At 41.9% G+C, this 25646-nt stretch overlaps 1 protein-coding gene and 1 long non-coding RNA gene across 2 annotated transcripts in view; both read right to left on the reverse strand.

Annotated features, from left to right (window-relative positions):
* Positions 1–387: 387 nt before the first annotated feature.
* On the reverse strand, positions 388–10372 carry LOC146766528 (uncharacterized). Its single transcript, XR_014957519.1, has 5 exons — positions 10160–10372; positions 9774–9866; positions 5132–5208; positions 1528–1559; positions 388–523 (listed from the first exon to the last, which is right to left on the reverse strand). It is a non-coding gene; the product is annotated as an uncharacterized LOC146766528 (long non-coding RNA).
* Positions 10373–11531: 1159 nt separating this feature from the next.
* The window catches only part of FBN1 (fibrillin 1), a 144529-nt gene continuing 130414 nt past the window's right edge, over positions 11532–25646 (reverse strand). Inside the window, exons 55-66 of the mRNA XM_077785902.2 lie at positions 25385–25507; positions 24832–24963; positions 24108–24233; positions 23347–23553; positions 22189–22314; positions 21846–21968; positions 20820–20936; positions 19933–20061; positions 18991–19110; positions 15535–15766; positions 14330–14504; positions 11532–13584 (exon numbers count right to left, since the gene is read on the reverse strand). Coding sequence (XP_077642028.1) covers positions 13195–13584; positions 14330–14504; positions 15535–15766; positions 18991–19110; positions 19933–20061; positions 20820–20936; positions 21846–21968; positions 22189–22314; positions 23347–23553; positions 24108–24233; positions 24832–24963; positions 25385–25507 — 2000 coding nt within the window. The 3' untranslated portion in view covers positions 11532–13194. The remainder of the gene's footprint in view (positions 13585–14329; positions 14505–15534; positions 15767–18990; positions 19111–19932; positions 20062–20819; positions 20937–21845; positions 21969–22188; positions 22315–23346; positions 23554–24107; positions 24234–24831; positions 24964–25384; positions 25508–25646) is intronic.

The following is a 25646-nucleotide window of genomic DNA, read 5'->3' on the forward strand; positions in this document are numbered from 1 at the left end:
TATGAAAATGCTTATGATTTAATCTAGAATGAATTTATTGAGTCTGCAACCAAAACTCTTCTTAGTGGCATATATAAAAAAAATTAATTTTGGAAGAGGCAATTATTTAACACCATTGGACTGCCACTCTCTGGGGCAGAGAGGTTTTCATTACTTGAGGTGAGCAAATAAACACATTAAGCTTCCCAAATTGAGCAAAGACAATAGGCCTACAAAGATTTAATGTACTTACTGTGGATATCATCGAATATGTTTCTTTCTTTTTAATTCCTCACTGTATTACAGTTTGCCATTAGCTCTTCTGAGCTACCACCAAAACACATTTCATATGCATGTTTTTATAAACCATTTAGTTATTTGAGCTTTTCAAGCTCCCAGTACCATAAGCACAGCTCACCTTTTCCCACCCATGTATATATCCACTGATGTTAACTGTTCTGTCTTAATGTCTTGAAGATAAGTTGAAACAAAAAAGTTAAATCAAGTCCTAGAATAGGTTGTAGACAGTCTCCTTCTGCCAGCTCTGCAAAAGAGAATAAGCAAGTGCTGTTTGTTTTGTGCTTATACCTGAACATGCAGTACAGAATTAATAGATCAGTTTATATTCCTATAATTCCTGAAAATTGTCTTCATGCCACCTGCTTCTTCTGATCTGAAGGGACCAGGTCCTGAGGAAAAGGGTGAAGGAATTCACATGCTAAGCTGAGTGGCATAGTTTTGGGAAGTGTTTCATTCTTTAAGGCACTGATTCTTATGCCATGTACTGTCAGCAATCACTGAAATGACTGTAAAAATCAGAAGAAAATTCTGTACAGTCAAAGGAGCAAAAGGGAAAATAAAAATAATGGACTGATTTTCAGAATCAAACCTGATATGTATTTGGCTCTAAGTAAAAACCTCTATGGTATCACACCACAAAGTGGCTGAAGGATTGATTTTTTTTTTTTTTAAGGGACATTTACAGCACTTTAGAGGAGGAAAATGAGTAAGAAACAATTCTTCTAATTAGCTTCTATAAAGAAAGAGAGGAGTAGAAAGGAACTTCTTGTATAGCACTGAGATTGAAATTGTGTCAAGTCCTGTTGAATGGAACTTTTTCCACAGTGACTATAAGCTATGAGCTAATCTTAATACTTACTGTTGCTTTCTCTGTATATGTACTTACATGTCTTCTAGTAAAAGTGCAAAGCCCAAAGTCACTGGCCAGCATTAGCCAGACTGAAGCAAGAGCTAAATGTCAACCAGCTGCTGAGCTCATAAATGCCTTTCAGGAAAGAAGGCAGAGAAGGAGAGGCTGGATTAGTTGCCACCCAAATGAAAACAAGCAGGATGAGCTTCACCTGTATTACACTGCAGCAAATAGGAAGGAGGTGCTACTGAATGACCTTGGCTCTTCCTAGACATGAAAGTCTGGCCTTTAGGGTGCCAGACTGCTCTTATTTCAGATTTGAACTGCCACCCCAATATTAGTGTTGAAAGAACTCCATATATCAGAAATCCCACAGCACAGTTTAGAGATGAGCTCACCTGTGATCAGTGGGAGGACAACTCTAAAGTAGCTGTCAAAGAAAAGAATATTGTTTAAATCAAAAAATTGGGAAAACTTTTCAGTCAGCTTAGCAAATAGTAAGGTATGGGAGAGTTGGCAAAACCAGAAACCAATGGAATAATTCTTATATAACAGCAATTAACTTCTTTAGTTGATCTTGTTAATTTATTCAGGTAGATGGTAAAATATTGTCACTAGAGGTTGGGTTGTATGCGGGGGTGAAAATGTACGAGCAGGAGGCAGTTAAATGGTTGTAAAAGGGGTGGGCAAAATATGACACAATGCCAAGCCCAGCTAATAGAACTGTCTGAATTTATAGCTGGATAAAATATATTAAGTTATAGGTCATTTGAGTTCTCAAGTGACAGGTCAGATCTGTGGAGTGGCAAGCACAGCAGAATTATTTAAATAAGCATCAGCAAACTTGTCTGTCCTTATGCATAACATTTAATTTTATAAGCAGTTCTAGATGACAGCAAGTGGCTGTTCAGTCAATTAAATGCACACAAAGAAGTGGCTCTGGAGACTGGATTACTGGCACCGGGTCAAGGCATTACTGGGTGGGTGGGACATCTCTTCATCTCCATACATAAAATTTTTTGTGTGTTATGCTCTGACCCTCTGGGAGCTCAGAGCAGAACTCCAGTAACCTATGAAATTCTGCTTCTGAGACAAAGTATCTGCACAGTACCTATCTCACACACAGGCCTGTCAGTACTGCCAAAGTGGTATTCTCATATCAATCTAAGCACGTCCATCTGAGCAGGACACAGGCTCAGCTAACAAAGCACCAGGGCTCTTCTCTGCTCTTTGTCTTCCTTTCCTCTGCTGGAGCTGAGGATGGCTGTGTCGAACATGGGTGAGATCCCAGGGGCACTTTGAGGATTCAGGGTAAAATCTTGTTCCAGAGAAATCAATGGGAGTTTTGCCATTGACTTTGGTGGGGCCAGACTTCATTCATAAAGTGTTGACTGTTTTAATAGATTTACCAGCCCTGCAGGCAGCCCATGCAGAAGTGTAATAGATCTTGCACTCTTGCTTCTAGAAATGAATCCCCTGGCTTAGGCCAAGGTCTGCAGAGAGCAGCTTCCCTGTGCCAAGACTTTCATCTGGGAAACCTACCAAGCCAGTATTGCACTGTAAGTTTGCAGCTTAGTGGGACTGACTTGTGCCTCCACCACAGGAGCATAACCATACGTACTGCCCAGCTCTGAGAAAAGCCAGAAGTCCCAGGTGGGACTGGAGGTTTAGCCCAGGTGGTTCTGCCTCGCAGTGGGCTGGGCCCTCAAGCAATAGCAGCAAGGGTGGACTTTGCCAGTTTGCACCATAGCCAAGCTGGCCCTCAGCAGCCTCAGCACAAAGCTGACTGAAGCCACCATCCAAGCCAGCAGCTGCACGAGCAAAGGGATGGAGCCTGGCTCGTTATAGGGCCAGGCCCCTGCTGCAGTAGTCAGCAGTGACCCTGTGCTAAAGCTGCAGAGAGGACTGTGGTCTGAGTGCTGCCTGCCATGTGTACTGCCTTGGCACAAGGGTCACTTTTTTAAAAAAGAAAAAAAGGCGAGAGGGAATCCTGCTCCATTGTCCTCCTGCAAGTGGAAAAGGAATGAACTAATTCAAACCAAACTCCGAACAGAAACTCCTCCCAGGCGGAGACATTTTTCTGTCAAGTTTCAGCCCTGGGAGAATTTTTACAGCTGAGCAAACTCTTGAAACAGAGGTTAAGGCCCTCACTAGCTCCAGGCTTTTAATACAAGGAGCAGCACAGAGCAATGGGTACTCAATGTGTAGGAATGTGTCAGACTGAAGGGAGGCTGGATGTACTGGGGAAAGGAGGGGGTTAATTGCCATAATTGCCCAACAAACCTTTCCTAATATTGTCACTTTTTACCCAGAAGTTACAATTTCTGTTACTATAGAAGCAAGATGTTGATACTGGATTCATTTTCTGGGTTTTGTTCCTTTTTGTCATTTTTCCCATGAACTAATAAGCCACAGTGGATTTGAAAGTATGAGCAAATGTGAACACTATACAAAGCACTTTTATGTTCTATTGACATTTTCTTCCCACCCTAATAATTTAGAGCTGTTAACATTAAAAAAAAAAATTAAGATGATCATACTTCCCATCACTTTCATTTCCCATGTTTATGAAGGAAGAATTGTGAGTAATTTCCCATAGTTATTGTTTGCAGCACAACACATGGTCTCAATTACTAGGATAAGAAACATAGAGAGGGTATTGGTGAGGATAAATGATTTATCTGTGCATTTCATTCAAAATTCATTTTCCATGCCATAGTTTATATTACTTTGATCAACATCATCTTTCTTGTTTGACTTTATAAACATAATTCAAATATTCTGAGCAGGATCCTGGGTCACAAGAGATCAGTTTTCTGACATATTTCTGAAGCAGTGAAGCATAAGCAGAGAGATCCTCCACCAAACCTACTTTCTGATAAAGGTATCTACCCAAGAAGGGCAGATCTGGACAAATCTAGAGTAATGGAACACAAAATATTTTGTTCTCATTTCCAAGTAAATAAAAAGGGACGACAGCTAGTGTCAGGATCCATCCCCACATAGAACATGATTCCATGCATTAATATGTAGTTTCTTTCTGGCACTTAGGAGTCCTTCACTTGCCTTTGCTCTACTGCCTTGAAAATGCCTTTTCTGCATTAATGAGAGTGGTTGCAGGCCCATGGCTGAAGCTCTGCATGGGAGCTGTCTCAGCCTTGGGGCACTTGGCTCCTGCTGCTCAAGGAGAGACAGGTATCATTGACATGTGACTGTGCTGAACCAGCACATGCTATAAAGAGGCAGCTTTAGCACAGATCACAGCAGCTCACATGTGGCAGAACAAGTGGATTTATCATTCAGGGCTTGATTGTTACAGTAGATTTGAAGAGTGTGTCTGGTGCAAACAGGCTGGTGGCACTGCTGAGACTGGCAGCAAATGATGTTTGGTTAACTGCAGATTTTGCAGGGTGGGGGTTCAGCTGACACCAAAGGCAGCATTATTTTCTTATGTGTTTACCCTGCCTTCCCAGCTGGTGCTCAAAGACAATGTTCAGCTGCTTCTCTTGTAGGACTGCTCTTCGTTAGACATCGTGCAGGACATGAGATATTTAATGCTAAGGGGGTTGATGAGGAGGTGCCCCTGTATAAATCCTTAACCAATTCTCTGTTTTTTAAATAAATTCCAGGTTGGTCTGTGGGTAATTCAAGACTGTGCTGTTTGTTAGCACAAATGAGCCCAACACAAATAGTTGGTCTTTTTGACCAGAGGGTTGTGCAACTCGCTGGACTTGGCCTTCAACCCAGGCCTGGCAGCCACATTGGGACCCACAATTTCCTCCCATGGTTTTATCTGTGCTGCAGAAAACACTTTTGTTCCCAGGATATTTTGGGATGTAGGAGTGTGGAGTTTGCTTGTGTATGGGTCACAACATGATCTGTAGTAAATTCAGTCTCCTAAATGACATAATCATATTATAGGGCAAATGTTTAACAGACAAATTCACACAGAGCTGGCTTTGTTGAAGAGTGAACTTCTGAATTACAGTTCTGGTTCCTTACCCTTGCTCTGAGCACATGTGTAGTGGATTTTATCAGCCTTTTTTTCTCCCTTCCATTTCTGGGTGCTGCTTTCAGTCCTAAACAATGGAACACACAGATGACACATTTAAAGATAAAGATCAGGTCTCTTCAGGACCTCCAGCCATCCTTCTACTGAAACATTTCCACAGCATACAGCAGCTCTCATGGCCTGAGACTCCATCTGGGATTCTCCAGAACTGGCCTCAGTTGTATCATGCCAGAGTTGTACCCCAACAGTAGAAACTGTTGTTGGTCTAAGACACAGCAGCATCTCACTTCTCTGGAGCTTTGATGTGAGAGTTCTACTAACAGAGGATCTCTGAGCTTTCCATCCTTTGTTGTGGCTACTTTTCCCAGTGCTGTGAGGACACTGAGATCTTGAAAAGCTACTGGGACATTTTTCTGGAAGAATGTTTGAAAAATGGAGGCAAAAATATAGCAAAAACCTTTCTGTGCAGGAGGTTCATTCCTTTGGCAAATACAATTTAAACATATGGAGTGGGAAATCTGTTAAATTCTGTCTTGATCACTTACCTTTTTGTTTTCAATTCAGTAAATAAGGAATTATCTTTAAGGGCACACAATACCTGCTAAAGTCTCATTATGATCTGAACCTGATGAGCCTTCCTGGGGTTTTTCTCTTTTGTTCATTTGGTAACTTCTTACCAGCCAAAGACTTGTGTACTGCTTTGCAGTCATTCCTAAAGTGCTGGTTGGTTCAGGAGCATCAGCATCAGAAGGCTTTGCATTAAGGCTGGCAGCCTGGTGCAGCTGAATAGCACAAAGGCAGAAGGCTGGTGATGCATGTCAGAATCTGAGCAGCTGCCCTGCAGAGCCAGTGCTACTGTGTTGTTCATTCCTCTCCTCCTCTCTTCCAGTCTCCTGTTTCAGCTTTGCACCGATGTGAATACAGACTGGTCCCTTCCTATTCCTTGTCTGCTCTGCACTGACACCTTCCTCCTCTCCTCCTGCCTATTCCTTCTATCACAGGTTTCTCAAAGCAGCAGCAACTTTTGCTATCACCTTCTTCTCTGGACCCACCACTTACATTCCCAGTTCATTTTCTGCCTGATTGTTGACTCCAGATCCTTCTCAAATATTTTCCATCTACAGTTTATGTTTGATGCCACATGAATCTTGTGATTAAGGGATTTAATGATGATAGATTTTATTTAATTTAAAAATGCAACTTTGTATCAGAAGATTCCTTTAAAATTACTGAATGAATCTAAAGAAATCTGTATTGACAAGTGGTTTTAGCTCTTTTCCTTCTTTAAGGTATTTGTGCTATGGCAGAACTGGCAGCACTGAGAAGCTGAGACACACAATCATGTTGGGCACCTCTCAAGAGAACTGGTACCACATCACTGTGAATCTCAGCATTTCAGGTTGGAAGTCCATTTTCCCACTATATGCCTGAATGAGAGCCATGTTCAAATGCAATGTGAGGATAAGGACCACTGGTGTCATCTCCTGAACTTACTTGTTAATTTCTTTGTTAGGTGAATTTAAAATTCAAAATGCAAGCATACATTATGGACTGGATCTTTGTTGCATAATCCAGACTCAAAGTCAGTGCACTCCAGGCTTGGTAATTGTACATGCAACTTCAAATTAAGAATCTGGGGAAGGCTTAATTATTTGGATGGTTTAATGGAGCAGCACAACCTAAACCAGACTATGCACAGAATCACCTGCAGTGGGAGAACAGATCTCAGTGCTGATGCTCAGTGCAGTGCAGGGCTTTGGGCTCCCACACTGTAAACCAGTTTCTGCATGATTTGTCTTGAGACTCACCTCTTTGCTCTGGTTGTTTTATTTTATGGTCTAAACTCAAAACCAAAGTGAAATTCAGCCACAGTGCCAAGATTTCCTGGTTACAGGTTGAAACCAAGCAAAAAGTCCATCATTGATATGGTTTCAACCTGAAACTATAAATCAGTTTTTATTCACCTAAAGTTCACTCCAAATTTACTCAAAACTTGGCCTAGATTTGCCTGAAACTTGGCCTATTATTGCTTGAAACTGAGCCCAGCTTCAGTGAGGTTCATGAACCTCCACAAACCTGGCCCAAGTCTTGAGTTTGTAATGAAACCCAAAACCAGGGGAGTTTCACCTGATTTGGGTTGGGTTATAGACATTTCTCATGGCTCTAGTATTTATTATGATTATAATAACAACACATTTATACAGAGCTGCAAGCACACAGAGAAGCCCTGACAGCTTTCCTACCTGTCCAAGCTCACCACCTCAATCATGTGCTGAACTGGAGCTACAGTCAAACTCAGCCCCAGATGAGCTGATTAAAAAATAATTTCTCCTGGGTTGTCAAAGACCAAAAAAAAAACCCAAAAAAACAACAAAAAAAAACCACCCTGAAGCACTTCACACAGAAATAATTACAGGGATAAAGAATCAACATCACAAAAAATCTAAGCAGTAGCCCTGTTTTCTGGGCTGCTTCATCAAGCAGCCTGAGAAATACACCAGATAGGCTGGCAGAGCCCAGGTCCTGCTCACCAGCAATGTCACTTTTGATTATCTCCATGCAGCCTGCTGGCCTTACCCAGAATATTTTTTGCAGTAAATTACCAAGAACTGACACTGGTTTTGATTGTTTTTTTTTCAAACTGGTGCAGCTGCACCTGCAGTGGCAGCATCCTGGGTGGGGAAACTATGGGAAGAGACTCTCCAGGGGCTCTGTGCTAGGGCACGGGGTCATGCTCCTGGCTTTATGAAGAGTGTGGGGAATGGCCAGGGCTCCAGCAGGCTCCATCTGAGATGCATTTTAGTGAAGAGGGGCAGTTCCCATGGCTTTATGCCAGCTGGGGCTGTCATGGCTGATGAGCCCTGCGGCTTCTTGTCCTCCTCTCCAGGGACACCTCAGTACTTTGGAGTTACTCCTGGCAGAATGGCCTCCCAAACCAAAACATCTGGTTCTCAGTTCCTGTCCTGTAAAACAAGGATGACAAACACATCCCAACCTCACAAGGGTGTAGCAAGGAACATCCTACAGCCCTGGGAGCCATAGAGAAGCTCATAAACAAACAAACCTGCAGATGTGAGAGCCAAGCCAGGGAGAGGCTGGGCCAGCGCTGCTGCCACGTGCAAGGGAAAGGTCCAGCCCAAGAAAGGGGAAAAGCCCTTCCTCATACTTAACAAGGATTTATCACAGTGTGGCTTTGGCCTGGAAGCACCGAGATACAGTCTCTCTCCAGACTCTTCAGACAAAAACACCTACATTTCTGTGTGCACATATGGGCACGTGTCTAAGCTGGCTGAGGACTCGGCTATACACCAACAAGCAGCAATGGCACGCTGGACTGGCTGGCACCAGCACAGGGCTGCAGCCCAGCTTTGCCAGCACAATCCCACTGGTCAGGCAGCCTGGGCCTCCACAGACACTTCCTGTCACATGGCAGTAGAAATAGAATGGAGAGCCCAAAATACAAAAATAAACACTTTGTTGCCCTCTCTGGCACCAAGGTTCCTCTCCTGAACTCAAGGGAAGTTTGTAACTGAGAAATTGGCTTGGGTGTGATATTCCTCAAAAGCATTTGTTAGGAGGGTATGAAATATTTGGCAAGTTTTAAGGACAACAGAAGTAGATTGTTGGAATTTGTCAGAGCTGAAGTCAGTGACATCTTCAACATTTTTGCTGCAGAGAAAGAGGGTCTCATCTTCAGGCAAACCAGAGCACACAGCCCACTCCAGAGGGATTGGATTTCAAAGTCTCCAAGAGCAGCACCAGCCTTGGTGAAGTGCTCGCTGAATAGGGCTGCAAACAGAACCCTGCTGCTGACCACCTCCACCAGCCTGGCACCAGCAGTGCCCCTGCCTGCTCTGAGAGCAGCCTTGGCATGTCCTGCTCTGTGGGGACAGCTGCTGGTCCTTGCAGCACCTGCCTGGGGACCTGCAAGGGACAACTCAGAAGCACAAAGCACCAGGGTTTGTGCAGGACCAGCACATGTGAGTGAAGCAGAACATGCATTGGAGTGCTTTGGGCCACTGAATTAGTGCAGCATTCTGCCCTCTCCCTATTTCTTTCCCTCTTGTTCCTACTGCAACCTCTACAATCATTCACATTTTCATAGGTGTAAATGATGGCATATTTTGCCCCAAACCACACCTGTCTGCTTGCCCTGTCTTAAGTTTTCACAGCATCCCAAACCAGCACCATCCTGCAGGTCAATGTGACATCCCAGACCTGTGGTGCCAATGGGGTTTGCACACAGAGCCCTCCAGGCAGCTCTGTGTAACCACAGGAGCTCACGCAGGGGCTGCACAGGTCTCTGCAGCCATTCAACATGCTCAGGCCACAAGCAACAAGAAGAAGCTCTGGGATTTTCTGAACACAAGGACTTTAGCCAAGTGCTAGTCTGCCAAAATTGTGATAACATGAGGGCTTACTCTGGGCAACTACTCTGCTAGGACACTGCCAACCTGGATTTACTGGATTAATCTGGTGTACATCATATCTTGGCCTTAACTTCTGGACACTCCTGCAAGCAGAAAAGCTGCAAGATTTGCTCTGCGGACAGACAGACTGAAGTAGACAAGATCCTGGGTTCAGATGTCCCAGTTTTTTGAAGCTGGTGTGTCCCAATAGCTCCTGTCCTACCTGGCACAGGGCAGCTGTGGGGCACTGAGATGGATGGACAGCTCCTGCAGCTCCAGCCTCATCCAATGCTGAACTCTGGCTTCCCTTCTGTAACTGAAAAGAGAAGATTTTCTCATCACAGTGAAGTAAGAGAAGCTCTCTCCTCTTCATCTGGTGCCTAATCAGAAAGTAGCAGCACAATGGCACAATGTAAGCTGTTAACCTCGCTAATGTGGGCAGAGACCATCAGATCCACAAGAGTACTGTGAGGCTTTAATGGTTCAAGTGGCCATCCCTTTACAGCCAACATCCATTTTTAGAAGTGGTGAGAAAGCTTTTGCAATGCCAGTGCCACCACCTCCAGCTTGGCCTAGAGCAGCAGGTTTGGTGCCTTGTGATGCACTTACCTGTTGTGGTGCTGCTGGCAGAGACTGGCAGTGCCAAACCTGGGCCCAGGGAGGTACAGGCAGCTGCTGGACATGAACCGTGGTGTTCTGCTCTCCAAACAGCTCAGGCCTGTCTGTACTGAGAGTCTTGACCTGATTATCTCTTCCAAAGCACAAAGCTGAACTTGAATCACAGCACAGAATATTTATCTTAGAGAAAACCTGAGAATGACCCTTCAAGACCTGCCATAAGAAAGCAAATACTTAGGGTTCTTTGAAAGCCAGCTTAAAAGAGACTGTGAAACAGTGGAAACAGTGGTGTTCTGCCAAAATACACGTGGGCTGACAAGTTTACAAGACACTGTTACAACACACAATAAGAGAATGATTTGCTGTGTACAGTAACAAGCCATCTTTGTTAAAATCTGTTATCCAAAAATTATATTTATTATCCATGCAATCATCTATGCAGAGTCATATGCACAATTGCATTGGAGGGAAACCACACTTATTTTAAATAATTAAGCATTTTACTATTTCCTTGAATTTGAAAAATATCCTTTAATTGCTAAAGGATGCACATTTAGAGAGAACCTCTACTTCAGTCTGTCTAGTGCTTAGAGTCATTCTGGGGTCCCACTATCAAATGAAATATAGCACATTATTTCAAAATCACACTGCAAGTTACAAACCACGTTTTAATTGCAGGTTGCATGCAATGTTATTGTGCAACCTTTGTGCTTCACTGAGACACCAAGGAAGCTACAGAAATTCAAACTAATGGAAATAATCATACGCATACAGCAAGCGAAACCAAGGAACAATAATTATACATCAGTTATATCAAGGATATTACTGCAAAGAGACAGATTAATAATGTACAAAAAATTGGATTTTTATGTGCAGATTGGTACAGCACAACTTTGTTTTACATTTTAAAATTGCTAAAAGAGCTACTGTCATGATTTCTTGTTTCTGAAGCATAGCAAACGCAATTTGCAGAATGGTGTGGACAACACTGGGGCTGCTGGAACACAAAGAACCTTTGGTATCATAAGGTGTTACATGGAGCTGAATTTTAAACCAACTCTACTGGAGAGACTCCTGACAGGTCTTTCTGAAATTATCCTCAGTTCCTCTCAGTGTTTAGGAGCTGAGAAAAAATACTTAAGTGGTACACTTACCTATAAATTATACAATCATGCACATTGGCACTAAAACTCATTCCCAACCTGCTGATATAGGAGTGCCATTTACAACTGTAAAGTTCTGATATATCTCACCATAGTTACACAACATAAGGAAAAAATACACTGTTCAACATTTTGGCATACTAATAAATAAAATCCAGACATGGTCTATTAAAAATATCAAAGTAATCCTGTGCACAAGCTTCTTTTTTATATAGTTATATTTGTTATGCCGAAGAAATCACAGAGAGCAAGAATACAATTTGGGGTGAATTATAGGAGTACATTTCCCTTCCAAAGCTATTATAGCTCAATATATGTTCCCTCTATCAACTACAGTGCTGTCCCAGCAGCAGTTTCAGCACTTCTTTCTCCCAGATTTTATAGCATCACACCTCAGTACAATGTTCTGCTGCTGCTGCTAAAGATACACCATGGCATTTGCATATACAAGAACATCCACATCACTGAATAATTTACTTGATATTAAAACCCATCTAAAGCTTTTGATGGTTTCTGGTATTGGATTATTCCTCTTTTATCAGTCTTGGGTTATATGACAGTAACTGTTGAAGTTGGGGTAAAAGAAAGGAGTATCTTAAGGCAGTTTTAGCAAACAATAGTGGGTTTTTTTCACACTTAACTGTGTTTTCTGTATAATGATTTAACATCCACTTCTGCATGTTTTGGCTATCAGATTACTTTTTGACCGGACTACTCAGGTCAGGTCATTGGAAATGTTCTTGCTTCCTTTCTGGAGCCACACAGAACTTGAGAGAGGTCCACTGCTATTAAGATTTGTGAATGTTTCTGTACTTCTTCTATTCTTTCTTTGCATGAAAAATGAACAGCAGCAGCTCCCTCAAGGAAGAATCACCTGGACACACAGACAGATACAAAGACAACCCTACTGACAACTCCTGAAGTATAAGAATGCAGTTTATCACACTTTTAGCAAAAACACAAGGCCACAGAATAAACTAAAAAAAAAAACTGTTTTATTGTGACATTTATGACATTGAACCCTTGTTGATATGAATGACTATGGGTACTCTTGACATGTTACAATATGTCATGGTGTAGGATGGCACTGATTGTCATCTGACTTTTGAGAATGTTTAATGGTCCCTACTGACCTCAGTGCATTTTGGCAAGTCACAGAAACTTTATCATCAGGTTTGTGTATACAGTTAACAAGTAGTTGGTCTTATAAGCACCATTACAAACCCTCACATTAAGGGTATTATTAATCTAGTTTACAAATGCTTCATTGATAAAAATAGCATGATTACAGTATACACACACTTAATTTACATGTAATGTATTATAGGCATAACTGAGATAAACTACTGAGCTAACTTTGGTTGATTGAAGTATTTAGACTGAATAATGGCGATTTTGGCTTCTAAGTTGTGTAGATATTACAGTGCATTTATAAATCTAGGTTGAAAATTTACTAGCACCAAATGGATATCATAAATGGCTGACCTAGTAAGTTGTAGTTGGAGAAGCGAAGTTTAAGAATTACAAAAATAGAGCTGTCCATCAGTTGAAAGCACATTCTTGTACCTCTGCTGATATGATGATGTGTCTCAGCATCAGTGGCCAACTTCCAATGATAAAAGTCCCAGTTTTCAGGATTCAGCATATCAAGGTAGCTCAGCTACACGTAAAAGCCTGAGAAAGTGGTAGTTTTGAGCTCATGTATTCATCCTGTACCTTGTTTATGTAATAATACGATAGTGCTTGTTCATACAAAATGTACTCTTGTAAGATTGTACCTATGATATGGAGAATCTGATTGGGAGGAATATTCAGTCCTACCTATCTATCTTTGGTTTAATTATTTGGTCTTTGGTTGATGAATTAATGAAGCAATATCTGAATTTTCATTTTCAGGTTATCTCCCAGCTCACCACTGAGGTAGTCTTTGTCATGTTTTGCTTCAAGCTGGTTAAGTTCCTTCTTTTTATAGAGTGGAATACTACTGATTTGTAATGAATAATTTCCAGGCACTGGCTTCTTCTTTGTGAAATGAAGGTAACTTATCCCGTCCTTCTTATTGATTCTAAAGAAACCATCTTCATTTCCGGAGTCAATTAAATATCGGTTATGGTTTGTCAGTGTTGTGAGGGCAGGGAGCAGTTCCAGGATGCGATCTTTGTTACTGAGATCTGAGATGTTGATGGAGAAGACTGCTGCTTTCTCAATATCCCAGCTGGCGAGACTGATTGGCGGCTCCAACTCTTGCTGATCCTGCACAAGAACAAAGGATGTCAGCTGGCTTTGTCAGAGAGCATTTCACATGGGCCTGTGTGTGTTCCTTGCTCAGGTCATTCAATACTAATTAGAGAATTTTAAAAAGGAGATTCTGTAACATCATCTGTCAAATCCACTCTTATGGGCCTAGGACTCCTCAGGATGAAGTACAGAGCTTGTCACCATTGCTGTGTGGGTTAGAGGAGCCTGAGACACGTGCTGGAAGTTTCTGTGCACGTGCCTTGCTACCTGACAGGTCAAGCCCCTCCATGCTGGGCGCCTGTGACCAGCCTCCTGCAAAGAGAGCAAACAAGGCACTCTCCCCTCCTCTCTGCCAGGAGAGCCACAGGCTGAGAGAACAGCTGTGAAGGAGAGCTGGGTCTGTGAGGGAGCCACAGCATTTCATTGGGGATTTTCTGCTTTGCAAGATTTGTTTGGGTTAAGTGTGGAGCCAGGGCAGCCTGCAGGTGCAGCAGAGTGCTGGAAAAGCAGCATCACCCTTCACCTCTGACTGGGTGGTAACATTTCAGACAGCAGCACAAGCTGTAACATTTTCATTTGGAAAGCAAAGGAAACTCTACATTACTTCTGAGACAAAAACACCACCTGACATCCAAAACCAGCTTTGGTCTACTTTAGGGTGTAGATTTTTCCTGAGGGATTGTCTCCTGGCACACATCCTTCTGAGTCCAGCTTCCACAAGACAGCCACAAACTCTTTCCCCCCAGAAAGGGTCAATTACCTCTGCTTCACTTGCAGTTTCATTAGTGCTCCTGCGCTTCCTTCCTCTCTTGGGATAGCCATTGATTTTACATTCATAACAAGCTTCTGGAGAGAGGGAATTGTCATCTACTTCTCCACTGAGTGAAAGCTCTTGTCCTTGACCTCTGCCTAGCCCCACTCCAGAAACACAGTGTCTGAGGAAGGAAGAAATTAAAAATTAACTCCAGTGAGACAAAGATCTTATCAAAAGCTACATTTGCGGGACTGTAAGTACAAATAATTAAGCAATTATGTTGTATTCATCTCCAAGGAAAATTTTCTGCTAAAGTCAACAGATAAAATTCTCACTGAATTACAATGAGGCCACTCTTTATTTCAAGAATCTGCTTTCATGGGTTTTTGCCCAAGAGACCTGCCAATATTTAACAGTCTAAAAACACAGGCTTAAGCTCCGAGTTGTTGTTAGTAATTTCTGTTATCCAGCCTGGAACACATTTAAAGAGACCAATTTTCAACAACTGCTGAAAAATCTGGAGAGTGAGGTCTTTTATAATGCATCCCAAAGCTTTTAGTCACTTACAAAGTTTAAACCACAATCTTCCTGCTTTCCATTTGGTTCCATATGTTGTACAGCCCTAGCATGCCCACTGGGGCAAGGGAAGATTGGTTTTCTTGGTAACGCATACATTTATTTTAAAAAATACTAATTTGAAACACAGAAGAATATGGAACATAAAAAAACCTAAGAGAATGCAGAACTGTTATTCCAACCAGCAGGTGGAACTTCTTGTATAATGTAGTTTCTTTTTTGCAGTTGGTAGGGGGTGTTATTATTAATGTTTGTTTTATTACTCTTTAAGGAGACAAGTGAATCACAGCAAGGAGTGCAAGTTCCCAAGTGCCAAGCTCAGAGGACTTGGCAGACTGCTGGGGTGTGCAGGACAGGTGAAAGCAGTAGCTTAAAATAGAGGATTGAACCTGGTAGCCCTGACCAAATTTCAATTCCAAGCATTAAACCCCTCCCTTTCCATGGTTACCTTTCCCCACCCTCCCTTCTCCCCTCCAATCTCCAAAATCAGTAGGTGCATCCAGCTCTTGAGCACCTTCCCAACCTATCCCTCTTTAATTGCTGACAATCCCCCTGGTTCTGCTGCTCCACACTGCTAAGAAAGGAGTGGACTATGTCCCCTTGGTATCTGTTAGTTTAAAATGAGAATCCCTTACCCTTGTCCTATTCTGAAGTAACCAGGTGGACATCCACAGACGTAGCCACCTTCAGTGTTTGAACAACCATAACTGCATGGGGCTTGTGCAGAACCGCATTCATTGATATCTTGGCAACCTCCACTAAACTGCTCATACTGAAATCCAGTAGGGCACATACATTTATAGCTTCCCAAAGTATTGTGGCAGGATGCTCCTCCACAAATGTGTGCACTGAGACATTCATTTTCATCTGGAAAAGAAGCAGAATATAGCATGTTAACTTTTACCCAGGTACAGCCCAGCCTACCCCTTGTACAGGTTGTGCTTGGCTGAATGTGCTGCCACCTCAGATGGACACAGACAACTGGGCTTGTCCTCTCCCTTGCCTGGGGCAGTGGTCCTTGGGAGATGACTACAACCACACAACAGCAACACTGGGGCTACTCTACAGAAGATGTTTCATGCCATGCCAGGTCATGCTCTGGAGAGCAGCAAAACAGAGAAGATAGCTTTTTTTCTAGAAATAACTGAGAAGAATAAAACATTGTACAGCCTGGTCAATTAATCCCTTGTTCATAGTGCTATTCAACATTAAAGGAAAAAGAGTAAGGAATCAAGTTCTGACACTTTTTCCAGGCATTGGGAATAGCTCCCTACACACTTACATTTAAGTATTAGACATAGGTAAAATATGAGAAGTAGTGAAGTAAAAATAAAAGCAGCTATAGATACAAAAGACTGCTATATTCTGAACCAGTCCTTTTCCAAACTTCCTAAGGGTGGCACTGTAGGAGTTTCAGGTCAGTTCAGGCTTATTTACTGAAAATGGCTACTTTTTGAAATTAAGCTGATCTGATTTTTGATGTCTGATGTGGCAAATTGCTTCAAAAAGTTCTGAATGTTATTGTTCCCCATTTTCTGTGATAAATGTATATGTACATTGTGGGGGTGGGCACACATAAACTCCATTTGGGAAGTACAGAGCAGCATTTCTGACCTCAACATCCAGGTTACAGGAGAATAAGTAATAAGTCAGAGCATTACTGTCTTTTTCCAAACAATTTGGCTCTTTGTTCTTTGTTTAAAAGCAATGTCTTTTCTTCTTGCAGCCTGATTCACGATGTAGTGTACTGTGGAAGTGCCTGGGCAGGGGATGCAGTCACAGACAGCACAAGACATGGGAGGAACCAAAGCATTCTTCAGTGATTATCTAAATGTGTTGCAGCAACATAAAAAATCCCTGAACGATTCATTAAATAGGCTAAAAAAGACACAAACTGTTTGCAGAGTTGGGATTGCCAAGGAATATGAAGGAATTGTCATGGAAAAACCCAGTACGAGGATTCTTCCCCTGTGGTACACCCAGGAGATCCAGATAAGTATCTTAATATACAGTTATAGACAGTACAACGTGAATATGTGGAGACCACAAGGTATTAAAACCTGGGGCTGAATCCTGTGTTCCCAGAGCCTGTAAGGGTTTGCCACTAACTCAGAGAGATATTTCAGTGCTTCTCACACCTCAGGGCAACTATGCCAACATCATAAATGCTTTTTTGGGCCACAGGAAGTTACTGCACCAAGAGAGATATACTCACTTCATAATGCTCCACAGTGGCAAGAAAGGGGACACCCAGTGAGATTAATTCCCATATTTTGGGTGAGTGTCGGAAGGAAAAAAAAAATTAAGAAAAAAAAATTTGGGACCCTCAGACTGCACAAGCTGTGCTGTCAGGCACTGGCCTTGCCCTCCTGTGCTCTGTAACACACAGCTCTGTCATGCTCAGCTTCAGCAGGAAGGAGAAATACCACGAGGACACAGGCACCCAAACCTCCTTTCCTGCAGCTTTGGATTTCTGCCTGGACTGGCCCATGTCCAAGAAGGTGGAAGTACTGGCTGAATCTTGCACCAGGTGTGGCCCTCAAGAAATTTCCCTGGTGGATTTTCTAGTGGACCAGTATTTTTGGTGCCAAGGCTGGCACCTTTATTTCAGTGGGGCAAATACTCAGTGCTTGTGCATTTTGAAACTGGTATTCCCTGTATAAATCAAAACAGTAGTCAATGGCCTCAAAAGCTGGAATATCAGTGTACACCTGGTTTGGAAATATACTTATTTAAATATTTTCACCCAGGAAGACCTGGAATCAGCCAAGATGTTTCACAAAACGCAACACTGCACTTTTTCAGAATTCCACAGTATTCTCCAGCAGCCAGACATGACAGTGCTGGTTTCTTGGGAGAGTTTTATCCTCCTGCAGATTAAATTTGAATTTAACCCTAAACTCTGCCAATTGACTTAACATTCAAAATGTTTGTGTTCCCTCATTGTTCCTTGTATGTTACAGGCATAGAGTGCTAGAGCAAAACAAATGTCACAGCATGGACTGCATATAATGTCAGGAGGTTTGGTAAGCACAGTTAAAAGCAGAGACCTCCCTGGAGCACCACAGTGATAACAAGGCAAGGCATTTCTATTTTTTTTTGAGAGCAAAGAAAGCCAAACAAAAAGTTATAAAGCTCTCTGCTCTCAAAGAGGTCATCAGACACATCTCTGGGTATCCACACAAGACCAGCTTGCATGAAGCCCATTAAATGTGATGGAAACTGCACATAACTGTCACTAGAGGAAAAATTATTCCTGTTTCTCTTGCTTGAATATGCTGCATACTACACTGCTGAAACTGAGGCTTTTCCCATGACTGCTGCACAGGCAGCCCCATCTATGAGGGCTCAGAGACTTGGTATAGCTACAAAGTTTAGATAGGGAAGAAAGAGGCATTTAATCCACCAGTGTATTTACTTATTAACATAAACTTATGTGCACTAGCATTTGTTAATTATAACCAGAATTGTCCTTTGGGCACTCTAAACTGTATCCTAAAGCTTTAAGAAAGAACCTCTAGATAGACAGCTGCAGGTTTGCTCAAATATTACAAATTGTTAATTCTGTAACAATTACAGAAGAGGAGGGGCATAAACACAGCAGCCTTACTGTAGCTGTTGTAAGAATGACAAAAGCACAGATCAAGTAGTATTTTAATGGAATTTGAGATTGTTGGAGCCAGAAGTTGAATTTTATGATTTAACAATCCAAAGTTGTAGTTCTGAGAGTGCCAGGCTCAATCCACTTAGACAGGACCTTTATCCAAACAGAAACCATTGCAGAGCTGAGTAAGATTTCCTTTGTTCAAACCACAAAATACATGAGCTACACAAGTTTCCTCAAAGTCAATACAACCTCTAGCACCATCAAGGAGAGCTTTGTGCTTAAACAGTGTTGAACCAGCACACGGGTTCCTGTGTTTCATATCCACTCTGCCTTCACAGGAGACCACACTTGTAATGAAACTCTGCTGAACTTAGGAAATTATAATCAGAAAAGAAAGTATGGCAAACTGCACCACTGCCCTTCACTTCTTGCTGCTAACTAGAATGCATGCATTTTAATGTATGGATTTACAAAAGTGACTTGCCAACACATTGGTTCCACTGGTAGTGCTGGAGATATCCTTGTGGGCAGCTGCACCTGTATCCTCCAATTATATTTTGGCAGCCATGCTGACACCGGTGGTTGCCATCACATTCATCAACATCTAAAAGGGTGAAACACACTCTTGAGTTTTGGGTGAGAAGCTCAAATTATGCTGTATTTGGAAAACATGTTACAAATAAACATATATATTCATTTATCATATATATATAATATATTTCAGAATCTTCCAAAAATCTGACCACTCTGGGCCTTTTGGGTTTGGATTTGTGGCTCCACAGCAAGTAATATAGGGCTGAAAATCATGGAAAGCTCTCACATTCAGCAAGGATTTTCAGTTTTTGCATTCTGCTGTGGAGCAGACAGGAGAAAGCCATTTGTATATGGGCTCTCTAATGCCTTCCTAAGGATCCCAGCTCCACAGCAGACAGGCCCTTGCTTTTACCCGGGCATCCAACCCAAAAATCCCAGGATACCTCTTTTCAAAACAACCCAAACTCTGTCCTAGGAGAAGGCTCTAAGGACCCAGAGGAATAAGTCTGCAGCCCTTGAACTCTCTCTTTAGCACCTTGGGGAGGTAAGAGTTCCTGTCACTGAATCCCCCAGAAATCCATGCAAGATTTAAAAGAGGTTCACTGAACTTACAACACGTAAACTAAAATGTTCCAGGCTATGTCTCCTCAGAAAATACCATCCAGCTCTTTAGAATCCCACAATATATCCACATTTTTCTGGCTCATGGTGACAAATACTGCCTTATTGCTAAATTTCTGTATTCCCCCATCACTTCAACCTACACATGCTTGCTTCTGCACATTTTGGTGCTTACTCTACAGGTCCTTCCTTGGGTGACAGTATGAAAGAAGATTAAGGAAGATTAAGGAAGCAAGAGAAGGCTAAGTGAAATGCACTGTGTTGTACCCACCTTCACAGCTCTGCCCAGTTTGATCAAGTGAGAAGCCACGTTGACACTCACAAACAAAACTTCCTGGTGTATTCTGGCAAATGCCCTTTGCCCCACAAAGATTGATCTCAGTAGCACATTCGTTGTTGTCTGAGGGAAAGCAAAGCTCAGCGTCAGTTTGTAGTCATCATTTCAAAGCTGATGTTCTGGCCATGCTAATGATGGAAGGGTTGTGGCAGGAGGTAAAGGCACAACAGTAACACAGGTGTCCCACTGCTCTCCCAGGTTCTCACTTTGCATTACAGGACAGTTTACACTGCCTTTTGAATTTGAAACACAGAAGTAATAGGAAGGGAAACTTTCTTTTCTTCACCAAAAATATGAAGCTTGATGTTTTGGTCTCAAAACCCCTCCAAGTTCACACCAATACCATGGGATCATCAAACTGACACAGAAACACGATCTAGCTTGCAGAGCAGAAAGTGTGTTTTGCAGAAGGAAGCAGTTTAGTCTAACATTTCCATGTACCCAGTGGGTATGTGATCAGAGGACAACTGCAGAAATGTGTATTTCACAGCTGTTTCAAGAAGCCTTGACATTATCTCAGTGAGCTACAAAAATAAAAATATAACTATTTTTGCTCAATGCTAAAGAAAGGGTAAGGCAAGAATTAAAAAGTGGTGTTTGTACTGGCTGGTTCTTGAAAGTGCAAAGACAGATTATGAAAGCCAGGGAAAGTAGGAGGAAGGGGCCTCTTTGCAGCCCTCTCTGGTGGGATTAGGATCAGAATCCAGCCTGTTTCCATTTGGTTCCTCAGGAAGATGATTTTACCTTCTTGCTACTTTGCTTCTGGAGTAAGGGTCAATAATAAATCCCAAATCCATGTCTACCTTCCCAATGTCACCTACCAATACAGGCTGTATGGTGCTGAGTGAATCCAGGAGGACATTTGCAAGTGAATCCCCCAATAGTGTTGACACAAAGGAACTGACAGTTGTGCTGCTTTGTTGCACATTCATCAAGATCTAAAGAAACCAAGAAAGCATCTTTCAGTTATATTCCCTGGACTCAGAAATAAGTGATTGCAAATAAATAACAGCAAATAAAGCCTTTTGAATATACATCTCACTTTACACACTGGTTCCCAGTTCCTCTTTCATAAAGCCCATATTTAATGAATGGGACTTTGGAGCTTCAGAGTGTCCATGCTAACACGGAATTGCAGACACCACTCTCATTTGTCTGAAAGTTTCTGTGATGTAATGTCTGCTCAGCCAATGGGAAGTCACCATCTTCATGAGATCTGGCAGACTGAAAAATGGCCTTGCACTGTTACACTATTACTCCAAAAGAAGTATTGAAATACTAACAACAAAGTACACTTTGTCATTCTGCATGCCAAATTTGGAATTGCTGCTCTAATTTGTGTGGTTTTAATAAAATCTTAGTTACCAAGACATATAAATGTATGGAATTCTAAAGAATATTCAAAAATCTCTCCTGCACTGCTGTATCTTATCCAGTACTCTGCAAAAGCAGTAGGTAAAAATTCTGTTGATGCTGGGGAATGCACTGCAAACCACAGTCACGTCTGCATCCAATAAGATTCATCCAGCCATATTGAATGATATGGCTTAAACCATGATATGGCTTCAACGAGCTTACCAAAATAAGAACAATCATATATATAATTAATTACAAAATCTTTTAAGATCAGCTGCCATTAACCTGCAAAAATTCCTGTTGATCTGTTGTTCATCCAAATTAACAAGAAATTAAGTGAAATACCAGCTCCATCCTGTGCAGGGCCACTTCCACTGTCTTTAGTGGAAATACTCATGTGAATCAAGGAGACAGATTTGCATCATTTAAATGTCCTTGTAATTATTTTTGTCTGTGAAACGCAGTTTCTGCAGTAAATTCTTGATTTTTACCTTTGCAGCTTCTCCCATCTTCTTGTAGGATGTATCCTTTTGGACATGAACACTGGTAGCTCCCCTCTGTGTTTTTGCAGATGAAATTGCAAGGTTTTGGAGACTCGTTGCATTCATTCAGATCTACAAGAAGCAAAACCAGATACCTCAGTGCCAGTAATCAAGATTTGTGATAATGTTTTACAAAATGTTCCGGATAGATCAGAAAGAAATCCAAATCCCCCAAGCATTAACAAGTGACATTTTATTTTCTCATTTTTCAAACATATTTCTATTTCTTTCTTTCTTCAAGTCCTCTCTTAGAAATAAACTTCATATACAAACACCACAATGTAAAACCTACCAATGCAAAGAGTGCCAGTGACATCTGTAGTATAGCCCAGATTGCAAAGACAATGGTAAGTTCCCCTCTCATTGATGCACTCCCCGTTGCGGCAAACATCATGAATAACCTTGCACTCATCAATATCTGCAATTAAACAAGGGATAGTTCTCAATGGAACAAAACTGATTTTGTACAGCTTCAATAGATTCTTGTGACCTGACACAGAGAAATCCACATCATACATAAAATAATTACATAAAATACTGAAATATTGTACAGATTTAAGGATAAATAGTAAGTGGAAAAATACAGAATGGAGCATAGAGGAGGGCAACAAGGCTGGTGAGGTGCTCAGAACACAAGCCCTATGAGGAATGTTTGAGGGAACTGGGGTTGTTTAGCCTGGAGAAGAGGAGGCTTAGAGGTGACCTTATTGCTCTCTACAACTTCCCGAAGGGAGGCTGTAGATAGATGGGGGTTGGTCTCTTTCACCGGGCAGCAACTGGCAGAACAAGAGGACACAGTCTCAAGATATGTCAGGGAAGGTATAGGTTGGCTATTAGGAAAAAAAAATAACCAAAAGAATAATAAAGTACTGGAATTGTCTTCCCAGGGAGGTGGCAGAATCACCATCTCTGGATGTGTCTAAAAAAAGACTGGACATGGCACTTGGTGCTATAGTCTAGTTGAAGTGTTAGGGCATAAGTTGGACTTGATGATATTAGAGGTCTCTTCCAAACTCATTATTCTGTGATTCCGTGATTAATCTTTCTTATGCAATGAACAAGCTGTAAGTGGAAGGGAACAACTAAAGATGATAATGTATGAGCCTTCACAAATCAAACATCCCTTTGCCTTCATGTACACAAATAGCTCCCAACCTGTGCCTGCAACACACTCAAATGTGAGATGCAAATTCCCATTTGAGTGCATATCAGTCAACCAGGACATAAAGCAAGTATCTACCAAGATGGGATGGATGCCTCATCATCCAGGGCCTTTGGCTGTGCACCTTCTTCCCAAAGGACTCTACTCAGTCAACATGAAAAATCTCAGAAAATTTCAGCTGATATCCAAAACACATAGCACATGACAGTGTTCAATTATGCAAAAAAGAGAGTTTACAATTTATCACCTAATTTGGCATTGTTTACAAGATCATTTAATGCAAAGTACCTGCTCCACTGGATGTGTATCCTCGGCCATGAGGGCAAAGCTTCTTGAAGGCCACGGTGCCTGGGAAGGGACAGACCTCACAGTTCTGCCCCCAGCCTCGGCCACCGTCACAGCAGCATTCAGACTTGGTGACAGCATTCCTGTTGCTCGATCCGATTTGGCACATACTTTGTAAGACTTCAGTGAAGCAGTAGCCCTCCCTGTTGTCTGGAAGACAAATTGTGCATCACAGAGAATCCTAATGGTGAATTCCAGAGGGTCATGAAATGCTGGGAATTTAGACAGAAATATAACAGAAAGGGCATACTTCACCCTGAGACTGTGGAACTGAGAGTGAAAGACTACCAGCAGTAAGAACAAGAGAATGACATCTAAGGGAAACAAAGACAAGAAATTTAGCAAAAGGCAGAAGACAAGAAGCTACAATATGCTTATAAAAATGTATGTTTCTGTTTGAACCTAGAGAAAAAGGACTGGCTGAAAATCAGGACCAAAGAAATGTCTAAAGAGCAGTTCCTGGCTGACTGAAATCATGGAACAGTCAGCTTTCAGAGCAAGTCACCCCAGCTGGACTGACTGAGGCAGGGATATGGGGAGCATGGAAGGAGGAACTTGCAGGAGGACACCTACGTACAAGGGCCCCTTCCTAAAGGCATGTAAATTCAAGAGTGCATTTTCTCACCATACATTTCCAAGTTTAATTTCAGCCCTCATTGCTGCTATGCAAGTGACAGCTCATTCAGGTGTAAATTGAGACTTACCAAGGCACTCGTCCTGCGTGTCGCTGACCGTGAATCCCTCGTTGCACTCACACCTGTAACTCCCCAGTGTGTTCAAACAACGGCCGTTCTCACAGAGCCCAGGTTTGGTCTGACATTCATTCTCATCTGCATTTTTGAAATTTTATTACAAAAATCAAGTCCATTATTAGATTAATGTATGTATGAGGTTGGTATAGAACTCTTATGCTGTGCATTCGGCCTGGTTAAACTTAAATATTTTTTTTTTCTTATATTTTAAAGTGTCTTTTTTTCAATTTTCAGAGGAAAGATGTCCATCTAGCTCACAACTGTTATATACATCTGCAGTACATTCCTCACTGGTTTTCAAAATTTTTCATAGTTACAGCTGCAGTTCTGAATGCCATCCCAGGTTTAAAAAAAATCAATCTACTCTCATTCATGCTAGCAGACATAAACAAGCCTACAGCTACCAACCCAAATCCTCACCTTCTTCTCTTAGAGCATTCAGCAGCAGCAGTACTAACTGATTATAAAAACACCCACACCCAGATTTTTCACTTACTACCCACAGATGTGTATATCTGAACAGCAAAACCAAGTGTGTACAGCACCAATAGATCCATTACACAAGAAGTTGTGCAATTCTGCCCCTGAGTTTCTTAACACTTTGTTAAATCCACAATTTTCAGTCCTGCTGAGAAACTGTGTATTTCAAGAGCTTCAACACTTCAGTGTCACTTACCTATACAGCCTTCCCCATCTGGTCTGCGCTGATAACCAGGGCCACAGATACACATATAGGTGCCAATTAGGTTTTTGCATTCCATCTGCTTTGAGTCACAGTCATGAATTCCTTCTTCACACTCATTCTGATCTAAAACACAAGGTTTAGACTTTATTATATACAGACATGATCCTGGAAATTCACAATAGTAAATTCTGACCTTGGAATCTCTATCATAATCAAACCCTACACATACATTTATTGTTATAAACAAAACATAAACTATACTAGCCTTGAGAAAATTAATTTCTCCCAAATGCCTGTTTTTAGGGCAAGACAAAACCATATCATTTGATATGACCTCACTTTAGGTAGATGTATAAATTTACTGGCAGGACAGGCCTAGTACGATCAAGTGCATAATGCAAACCATAGAATTTCTTCCCAAATTCTGACTCAGTTACTTCCTGGGATTAAAACTCTGCCCGAATAGTGCAGTGAGTCAGAGCCCTGCCCCTGCAGGAACTGAAATCATTATCTCATAACTGTGAGAGCCTGGTAGGAGCTTTACCTCTGCACATTCTCCGGTCCTCCCGCAGAACGTACCCCCCGGGGCACTTGCACTCGTAGGATCCAAAAGTGTTCACGCAGCGGAAAGCGCAGAGCAGAGGGTTCTGAATGCACTCATTCACATCTGCATTTGGGGCGACAAAGAGCATGGGAGGAGGGAAATACTTGTGTAAAACTCAGCAGACTTGAGTGCACAGGCTTTAGGTACAGGCAATATCACAATTTACTGAGGACTAGATTTTAATAGCTGGGGACCCTTGGTT

This window comes from Lonchura striata, chromosome 10, assembly GCF_050655825.1.
Source record: "Lonchura striata isolate lonStrDom1 chromosome 10, ASM5065582v1, whole genome shotgun sequence".
Taxonomy (NCBI): domain Eukaryota; kingdom Metazoa; phylum Chordata; class Aves; order Passeriformes; family Estrildidae; genus Lonchura; species Lonchura striata.